The following is a 10,823-nucleotide window of genomic DNA, read 5'->3' as shown; positions in this document are numbered from 1 at the left end:
AATAGATTGCTGAAAAACACATCCAACACGACAAAGAACAAGAGAAATTATGAAACTTTGTAGAATTGCAGAATACGTACAAATTTGCAAATAATTTATTCAATTACAAATAGTATTTTTCTTACAAACACTCGAGCAATGCAATTTACTATGATTACAACACGATAGTTCAATTATTTAAGAGTTACATCTCCGTAAATAGTTGTGAATGTTGTGGTTCAATGGGCAACACGAAAATAGAGGGGAATTGGATTGGGAGAATTTGGAGCTGAGTCCCAAACAGAGAAGGCACTGGACGAGTTCATCCATCTATCTGTCATTTCTGGATAATTGCGATCAATCACATCTTTTAGGCTCTCTGTGGTGTTCACCCATTCTAGTCCTTTCTTTGTATATGACTCTTCATTGAAATTGCTTGTGAAGAACCTATCAGCTTCTAGTCTCCTGAATTGTATATGCAATATATATTAGTATATACACATACACAAAAGCGCATATATATATGTGTGTGTGTGTGTGTTTAGCATTGACTGTAATCGGTAGTTTGTATACCTTGATGCCATAAGAAGGAATATAATAAAAGCTGTCTCACTGATGGCGAAACCCGTGATCTTCTTCTCTGCCATGAGGCCCACAAGCAGATCGAGCTCCTCCACATCATCACCGTACACTTCATCAAGTGTTTTGATTGCTTCTTCATCATCCGTTAGATCTTCCCACTTAGATATAGGTATCAATAGGAGGGACCTACGGAAGTCATTGTATCTAGCAACTTTCCTCTCCCTGTCCCTATAAACTGCAACATCAACCGTACGATCAATTCAAACTCCACAACATATGGTGGTGACCCACTTAATCAACGGTCTAGTTTAATCAACTTGAACAGAGCCATACCTTCAAGAGCTGCTAGGTCAACGTGGTCAGGTCTATTTGTGCCGTCCACATTTTGGGCTATAAGGTCCTTCATCCACACTGGATAATTAAAAAGTTCAAGGGCCCCACTTGCTTGGTGCCCCATTGAAACCATCTGTCTTGTGAATCCAATTTCTGATAAGGTCTTTTCTCCAACATGACCAACCAGATTTACCATAGGAACCCTGAAATTTGTATACAATTGTGAGAGATATAATATATATCACACACATATATAATTCAATTGATGATGATGATATAGGGAGAAAAGCTGTACTCTTTAATTAATGGTGGAGATTTGTTGGGTCCTGGTGCTTTTGTGATGTCCCTAAGGAGGAGGTTATCAGGTAGGAGTGAGTGCATTCTATAAACACTGACAAATTCCTCAGTTAATGAATATGGAACCCCATGATTCTCTGGCTTCTTCATGCCCACGAACCCTCCTAGAATGGATCCACCAACATGTCCAAATGTATCCTTGAATTTCTTTCCCAACAATCCATACCTGAAATTTATTTATTATTTTTTTCCAATTAATTCACATCCCTTGTTTTAATTAAGAAGATTATAATAAATTGACAACAATTTCGAATTTTTTTTTTTTTTTAAATAAAAAATTATTGTTTACCAATTGGCACGCATTCCTGCAAGTAATGTGTCGGTTTTGAGAAGTTCCACAGTCCAATCAATGGTGTGAACTTTTGCAATCACAGCCGAAGTCACCAGTCTTGCATGACGGTACAAATCTTCATCATCCAAATCATGGTATTCTTTCTGAAATGTCACAACAAAATCGTCAATAATGAGTGAAATATGACTAATAAGTGGTACGGTTACCAAAATATGACATTTATTTTGGGACAAACACTTATTTTGGAATAGTGTAGAATTGGTGTACCTTGAGGGCATCACAGACTGCATTATGTTCCTTGACAAAGAGGGCCTGTAATGTGGACACACCAGCCCAACTGTTACGAACATCTCCAGACAGAGCAGACCCATCTTCGTCATGAAGGAGAAGCCCATCGACATTCGATATCTTGAGCTTTCCATCCTTGAAGGTCCTCACTTTCTTCAACCTCTCTGCATTGCTACCATAAATAGCACTTCCATCCCTGTCACATTCACAATCAACACTCATTTTTAAAATTTTTAATTTTATTTTAGAAATTCAAGCAATATGTATAGATATGTAATAATATGTATCTTATGTGATTGGGCCAGAGTACAGAACCCAAAGAACTATACAGCTTTTAACAAGACAGGTCCAATACACCCAAACCTAACAGATACAAAGAGGGCCTCCAGGCCCAACTTCTTTAATATATATATATAATATGAGTCAATGGCATTCAAGCCGTCCTCAGAGTTGAATTAGGTCAACGGTCAACCTATATATATATATTTTATTTATAAAAAGACAAGAAATTTCATTAATAAATAGCCGCTTATAGAAACCTAATTCACTTGAGTAAATTATGGGTATAGTTATTATGTGATCATATAATTATTAATCAAGAGGTTAATAAGTGGAAATTAAAGGGATTATGGAATTATAGTAGATATAGATTTTAATAATTTTCTTACCACCAAGGTGTTCGTATGTTTATGTGACCACTCTTGATCTCATAAAAACCTGTGGGAACCACTGTTGTCTTCTGAAACCTGAAGGATTTGAGAGGGCACTGATTTGCAACTTCTCTAGGTGCAGTAAGCTCAACCTACAATAATCATATTGCTCAATTAAAACGTGAATGAGTGCTAACATTAATAGATAAATAAAATTAAGATCAAAACAAGAATATCTAAGTCATAAATTAAGTAAAAATTAAGAACACGTAAAGAAAACCACCGTAATGACAAAATTAGATAAAAGGAAATCATATATCATTTGAAAGTCGTACAATTCTGATTTTCTGAATCAGTAATATGAGAGAGGAAGTGTGGAGCTCACTATTAACGTAATTTTGAGCGGGATTATGTGAGAGTGGAATCTTACATCACCCCAACTAAAATTGTCCAAACTTTTAAACTTTTTATTATCGATCTTAGATAAACTTTACGTGTAACGTAAATAATCACGTTGTTGAAATTTTTTGGTAAAAATGTTCATGTACATATATACAATGCAGTATGTGTAGATATATAGCTGACCTGCTTAGTTTCCTCCATGTGATCGATCCAATCATGGATCATAAATTGGATCCAAGAGGCTGCTATCATGTTGAATTGCTTTCCTGTGTCCACAAATTTTCTACGTGCCAAAAGCTTTGTGGCAACCACGATTGGATCCGGCTTCATAAGCTGCATTTTCTCAACATCAAACCAAAATTAAATAATAATAAAACAATCAATCAAAAAAATATTAAAATTACAACTTCTATGAAATAAATTTTAAAATCAATAAATTAATTGGATATATTATCTGCCATTTTCAGTGGGAAATTAACAATGGGAACTTCATATGATTGTTGACTTCTGGTAAGCTATTTGTAGATTTTTATAATCAGACACATTTATTAATTAAACATATTTTACATTTGTTTTATAAAATCAATGTTACTATGAGGTTCACCTCATGGCACTTGTCATAAACTCTCTTTTAAATTATCATATTTTGGAATATATATATATATACCTATAATGCACAAATTACATTGTTATATAGCCAATATTAAAGTGATTTTACTTTAAAAAATTATCTCAAAATAACATAAATAAAATTATATGCTACTGTTAAAGCTGATTGTGTAATTTGGTCCAGTAAAGTCAAAAGAAAAAAAGTGTGTAAAATTTGAGTGATTCATGTGACGTAAATGAATTTTAGTATGAAAATTTGATTATATAATTATGATATGATCCTCTATTAAACGATTAGATGCAAGACTTAATAATTTATACATGTTTAAAATAAAATAACATAGAATTCATGATAAGTGTCATGACATAGACAACTATTAATATTAAATATAAAGATATACTAATACTGATGTAACTTTTTTTAAAATCCCTTTCAAGGATACAATCATTTCATATTTTACTTTAAAATAACTTAATTTTTTCGATTAATTAATCTTATACTACTAGTTAATTAGGGTGTGTGAGTCAACCTTTCTGGTTCCATCTTCAGCAGGAAGAACATTCCTGCCAAAGAAACTTCCTTGGCTGCCGGCGACTTCATTGAATGGATCGTTGAATTTCCCATCAGCTGTCCTAAAAGGAACATCTGAGGGGTTGAATCGAACACCAACCGGAGTTGTTCCGACGTTAAACAAGTTGTATTCTTGATGAAGATGTCGACGGATCGCCAGATAAATCAGTCCCAAGAACACAGGTAGCCGAGGCCATATACCCAACTTATCAACAGCGTGGAGGATCTGCATTCAAATTTAAACAAAATTGTCAATCATCAATGAAAATATACTTAAGTCGTCTCGCATGTGTTGATAGAATAACAAAATATATATTTATGCTATGTTCGGTAAAATGAAATTAATATATTGTAACTCAAATCAAATTTTTTTTTAATTCTAATTTTAAAGTATCAATTCTATATTATCGAACATAACTTTAGAATTAATATAATTTTAAAAAAAAAAAAAAAAAAACTCTTCAAAATAAAGAAGAAAAATATCAAAGTTAATTTTTTCGGTTTTTTTTTTGCCCAAAAAAAAAAAAACAAAACTAATGAAGAAGCCATGCATTACTAAACATGGATATATATCGGACCATACGTGTGTGTACAATCACATGTGTGAAGTTTGTGGATCGTCAGATGTTAAATAGCACAGTTAGCACCTATATATGTATATATATATATAAAGAGCTGGAATTTGAAGCATGCATGGGTGAATTTACCAGAAAGAGAAGCCTGTCAATGAGAGTCATCCTTGCAACAACTTCATGAAAGTCTTTATGGATGAACTGACGCAGAGGTGCAACGAGGATGCCTTTAATGGACTCCATAACCAAACGCATGTCTTCTTAATTAAATTCTTGATTAATTCGAAAAACTATATGATGAACAAATGACCCGACTTGTTTATATATACACAATTTACACACACAAACACACACACACGCCAAGCTGAACTGGTCATGATCCAAAACAATGTGCCAAGTCTCTCATGATAACCTTTTTAAAACGTGTCCAGACTTTAATAATCCAAGACTGGACAGGCAAGTTTCCATTTAGAAAAACTCTGACGACGAATGACTCCATCTTTCATCATCTCTCTAAATCATGCATGATTGGGAGCCAAATTGGACTGATCGACCATACGTTTACAGTGACGTTTTAAAATATTTTTAAGTCTTAAAATGATAGCTGGGCAAGTTAGTTGATAAAGAAAAATATTTGTTGCTATAAAATATACATATATAAAAATGTTGCTAGAATATGTTTAATACTGATTATTAGAATATGAGTGCACGACAGAAGACATTTTGTAAAGGTGGCAAAAGACTGACTTTTTTTATTGATTAAATTTTCGAAGTTTAGGTATGGTGGTTGCATTTGCAAAACATGGATTAGTCCTTAAATTTCAAGTTTAGTCCTTAAATTTCAAGTTTAGTCATATAAAAGCAAGAGATTTTTGACTTTCTTTCTTGGAAATATCCCAAGGGAATAACGTTGCATAACCAACAGAATTAAATTTCATTATTTTAACATTATAAGTCCACTTAATTAATCAAAAGCTAACATCATTTTTACAATTTCTAATTGCCATTACAGTGACGTTTTAAAATATATATATAAATATATGTACATTCTTTATTTTTCTAAACGCATTTTAAAAACCATGATTACGAATTGATCAGAACGAAGCGAATGATATCTAAACGTGTTAAGCTAAAACGTGACATTTTCATTCTAAGAAGGTGCATGTATGTACTACCAACAAAAAGAAATATAAAATTATAATTTGTTTTATTTTTTCCGGTAAAATAAAATTACACTCCTATATTGTTTAGCAGTGCATAAGGACAAAATAGTAGCTCATTCCAAGCTAAATACCAAATGTAAGTCACTCAAATTAAAAAAATTTAAAACCAGTTTCGCTCGTGCTTTAATGTTTAATTTCCAAATATTATAATGCAAGAAAAAAGTATTATAATCCAAGAATTTAAATAACGTTTAACATTACAAACTTTTAATTTTTGTTTTATTTTATTATTATTATTTTTTTATCCTTCTCAAAATTGTGCACATCCTTTCAGCTGAGTATATGTGGCTGACATCGATTGTTACATGCTTCAGAGTAACTGTTTATTTATTTATTTTGGGTAATCCATTCACATGCACAGGAAAAGTAAGGAGGTTAATTAACTTAATTGTTACAACAAGCTCTTCACGTTTACGTCCTACTGCAAAAAAATGGCTATTTGAATTTGCGATGCGTTCGTTTTTGTTGCTTTGCACCAATTTTGTGAATTAGTCACAACAAAGTCTCAACACTCCAATTTTCAAAAAAAAAATAAAAAAAAATACTATAACTTATTTTCATGAATTTAAGGAGGTTAATTGTTAACTGCGATGCACCTGAGGCCTGCCATATATGTTAGTTGATGACAGTACGAGGCTATGAGACGTTTTTTCAATCAAGAGAATGCTTACAGCACCAAATTTTCATTAATTTTAAATTTGTTAATTTCAAACAATTCGGGTGGTACATGACCAATGAACATTAGAATGATACGATCTTTATAATATTACGAGCATGTACACATTTATTTAAACTTTTGGATATATAAAACATTTCGGGTTGTGAAAAGTTGAAAACATTATAATTATCAGTGATAATAAAGGTTCGGTAAGATTGCATGATGTGCAAATTCAGTCTTTGACAAGAAGTCGATTACTGGGAATTCATTTTACGCAGCAGTTGAATAGTCATTCTAAAAAGACAATTGTGGAAAGATTGCCGGGTCAATGCATTGAATAGTTCTAGTCTGGACCAAAAAAACGCTAAGCCCAAGTTTGAATTTGCAACAGTACGTGATGCAAATGATGAGCTCAATAGGGAATAGATAGTTTGAATTTGCAATAGCACGTGATGCAAATGAAGAGCTTAATAGGGAATAGATATTGGACGTGTCCGGCATAATGTATATAAGTCTCAATCGTAAGTATGGTACGCATATACATATGATTTGAATGAGTCCAGTAAATGATATATCGGACACACCAAAAAATATTTTCATATTTTTGTTTTCAAAAATCTTATAACAAATAATTATTACTAAACATGCTTCTGATTACTATTCAAAACACTTTATTTTATTTCGAGTTAAAACAAAATATTTATCTAATAGATCCTTAATCTAAAGATGTCGTGTTCGTGGCCAAGGAAACTATAGGCACAGGTCATTTTATTCGACACATTTAATTCAAAAGTAAGTAATTGTAATAATTCAAAACAAATTAAAGATAAGTATAATAAACTCTAATTAGGAGGCGTTAACTGTAGTAAAAATCTTCTCAAAACAATGTACTAAGAAAGGGTGCGTCCGATATATCCATTACTGATTTCTTCTTCATTTTGTAACGATCAGATCACTTCATTGCAACTAATACCGGTTGATTTCTCCACAAGCATACAAATATTATATATATATATAATATTTGTTTGCTTGTGGAGAATATATTTGCTTGTGGAGAATATATATATATATATATATATATATATTCTCCACAAGCAAATATATTCTCCACAAGCAAACAAATATTATATATATATATAATATTTGTATGCTTGTGGAGAAATCAACCGGTATTTTATATATATATATATATTCTCCACAAGCAAATATATTCTCCACAAGCAAACAAATATTATATATATATATATATATATATATATAATATTTGTATGCTTGTGGAGAAATCAACCGGTATTAGCTGCAATGAAGTGAGTGTGTGGATTGATTGATGGTCACGTTATTCACGGACAGCTTTAATTTTTTTTTTTTAAAATAATTTTTGAAAGGTATGGACGGCATTAAATTGGTGACAGCTTTAAATTGACTTATCTCAAATCTTTGCTACAGATTTATTTCAATTTTAAATGCTAGTAAGGATGTTCTTAACCATTAGATTCCAATTCCAGAAGTGTCTTGAAACAATTTTACAACTCATAAGTCATAGTTGTCTATAATACTTTTAGTATTTTATTTATTCATTTTTGTAAGAATCTAGGCGCTGCTTGTGTCGCTACTATACTTGAGCAACTCGTTTTCCTTAATTGGATTGATTGATTTTGTTCTCTATATAGAAATATTTCCTTTATTGTAAAATAATTATACAAAAAATCTCTTCCATTTTTAGGTAGAATTTTTTTTTATATTGTAAAATCTTTGTCCAATTGAAGAAGATAACATCAAAACCATGTATAACGTTTACACTATTAGAGCATCTCCAATCGTTGTGTATTTATATATATTTTTGTGTAAATTTAATGTGTCATAATAGATTTACACAAAAAAATTTAGATTATTTATTTTTAACTCCAATTGTTATTTTATACATTTTGTGTAAAAATATATTTCCCAATAATAACCAACCAACGTTATACTTGAACCCCACATAATTTTTATTAATTTACTTAATATAGATTGATTCGTTAATGAAATGAGAAAGAGGGAAGAGAAAGGAAATATGGTGATGTGGCTTTATAAAACGATTGTGTAAAATACACAATAATTTTACACATTAGTGATGTGATGGTGTATCTTAACATACTATACATAAAAAATTTTAATTCCATCAATCATTAAGACATTTTGTATTATATACTTACCTACTAACACTTATTTTTCTCCTCATTCTACGGTCAACTTTTCTAATGAGTGAATTGTATATAATTTGGTTGAAATTGAATTATCTTCCTTAAATTTTACAGTCTTCATCCCATTTTAAATGACGCCGTCTAAGACTGTAATTCATATTTTTGAGTCACAATTTTCAAATGTGTCGTTTAAAATGGGACAGAAGGAATAATTAAAACTACCCACTGCCAATAATTAGTCTAATCAACGCAACAAAATAAGCCTTTCCCATTAAAACAAAACTACGTGCTATCAATAATTAGTCTAATCAGCACAATAAAATAAGCCTTTCCCATCAGAATAAAACTAAGTACTACTAGTGTCAATAATTGGTCTAATGATCAACACAATAAAAGAAGTCTTTCCCATCAAAATAAAACTACGTACTATCAATAATTAGTCTAATCAACACAATAAAATAAGCCTTTCCCATCAAAATAAAACTATGTACTATCAATAATTAGTCTACAACACAATAAAATAAGTCTTTCCCATCAAAATAATCTTTTTAAAGTCTTGTATGGTAACGCCAACCATTTTTTTTTTTTTTATGGCAGCCGAAAAAATGGAGAAATATAATTCCTCAATATTCAATGGAAATAACAAGAACTAATTCTCCTTAAAAAGCCAAACCATATAGACGGCTTCATTCTAATTCTTCTCCTATTGGAATCGAAAGGCAATTTTGAGTTGGTTTTGACAAGGAACGCTCCGACATCTTAATATTACACCTAATATAAATAAATAAAAAATAGTAATGGGCGTTGGTTTAAATGATATAATTGTGAAATTCGAATTCAACTAAGAAGAATATTATTGATTTGGGTACATTTACTTGACTTTTCAGGGGAAAAAATATGTTAATGATTTATTTTTATTATTTTATCTAAAATGATTACTTTTGGACATTTGAATATAAACTTATATGTTTGAGATTTTATCATTATACCAAATTCTAATAGTTAAATATCTAAAATCACTAATATGCTAATGAAAACAACTCCGTAGGATACTTGGCAAATGTTGTTATAATATGCTAATCATTACCTTACTCATATGGTATTAATACACATCACTCTCCTTCAATCTTAATTTCTCTTCCATCTGCTTTTCTATATATATATATAATTTTTTTTTTTTTTGGGTAAATTAGTGATTTTATATATTCATTTACTTTTTTGGTAATTCATACATGAGAGTGTTACACGACATGTACACGAAAAGTATATTTTATTTTATTTTATTTTATTTTTATTTTTATTTTTTATTTTTTAAGTCAAAATTAAATTGTTGTTTAGAGCTAAAAATAAAAGAGACAATAAATGTTGTTACAACAAACTCTTCACATTTACGACGTAATGGGATAAATAACTTTTTCAAGGCCAAGTATGAGACTTTCCCATAAGCCAATCTTTTTCAATCACTAAATATGTGTTTATCAAGTAATGTTATACAGAATTTACCAACAAAAAAAAAAAAACAGTAATGTTGTATCAATTTATATGGTTTCTATTTTTCTTTTTCCGTTTAGGGTAAATTAATATTTCTTTAGTCTCGAAATAAAGTATCTATGTTTTTATTATTGCAATATTATTAATTTAACATTCTTGTATTAAATTTATAAAAAGAAATCATCGCATTCATATGAAATTACTATAAATAAATTTGATAATTCATTTACTACTAATATAATAAAAAAATACTAAAAAACTTTTTTTCTTTACAAGTTAGAGTTCCAAAAAGACACATTAAGGCCCCGTTTGGATTGGCTTTTTAAACGCTGTTTTTGATTTTTTGGACTAAAAAATTATTTTGAGCGGTGTTTGGTAAATTTTTTAAAAGAGTTTTGAATCCTTGAAAGAGCGTTTTAAAGTTATGGGTAGGAGGAGGGAGTAAATTTTACACTTAAAAATATATGTGGTTCAGAAATATATAGGTAGCTTTCATTTTCATTCACTTAAATGAATAAACCCATTGTAAAACATTAATGTCAAATTAAAAGAAGCATTATGGGTAGGCCTTCAAACTCTAAGGGCTAGAGTGCTTAATTACTTCACCAAATCTCAATTATTTACGGAGCGAGG

General features: G+C 30.4%; 1 protein-coding gene across 1 annotated transcript; it reads right to left on the bottom strand.

The window, feature by feature from the left end:
* Positions 1 to 73: 73 nt before the first annotated feature.
* LOC132315804 (alpha-dioxygenase PIOX-like) lies at positions 74 to 5,107 on the bottom strand. The gene is made up of 10 exons (XM_059814214.1): positions 4,771 to 5,107; positions 4,023 to 4,289; positions 3,067 to 3,216; positions 2,500 to 2,633; positions 1,811 to 2,027; positions 1,541 to 1,686; positions 1,190 to 1,417; positions 895 to 1,097; positions 553 to 796; positions 74 to 444 (listed from the first exon to the last, which is right to left on the bottom strand). Exons 1-10 carry the CDS (start codon positions 4,888 to 4,890, stop codon positions 219 to 221), a joined length of 1,935 nt encoding a protein of 644 aa, XP_059670197.1. The 5' UTR covers positions 4,891 to 5,107; the 3' UTR covers positions 74 to 218.
* Positions 5,108 to 10,823: the final 5,716 nt, after the last annotated feature.

Source organism: Cornus florida, unplaced genomic scaffold (genome assembly GCF_030987335.1).
Source record: "Cornus florida cultivar Cherokee Brave unplaced genomic scaffold, ASM3098733v1 CherokeeBrave_3.0.0_Hap2_Chr07, whole genome shotgun sequence".
NCBI lineage: Eukaryota > Viridiplantae > Streptophyta > Magnoliopsida > Cornales > Cornaceae > Cornus > Cornus florida.
This window is presented reverse-complemented; position numbering and strand designations above follow the sequence as displayed.

Coding starts and splice junctions, on each gene's coding strand:
- LOC132315804 (XM_059814214.1), bottom strand. CDS start 4,890: ATGCGTTTGGTTATGGAGTCCATTAAAGGCATCCTCGTTGCACCTCTG. Junction 4,290..4,770: donor TTGACAGGCTTCTCTTTCTG/GTAAATTCACCC, acceptor ATTTGAATGCAG/ATCCTCCACGCTGTTGATAA. Junction 3,217..4,022: donor CTGAAGATGGAACCAGAAAG/GTTGACTCACAC, acceptor GAGAAAATGCAG/CTTATGAAGCCGGATCCAAT.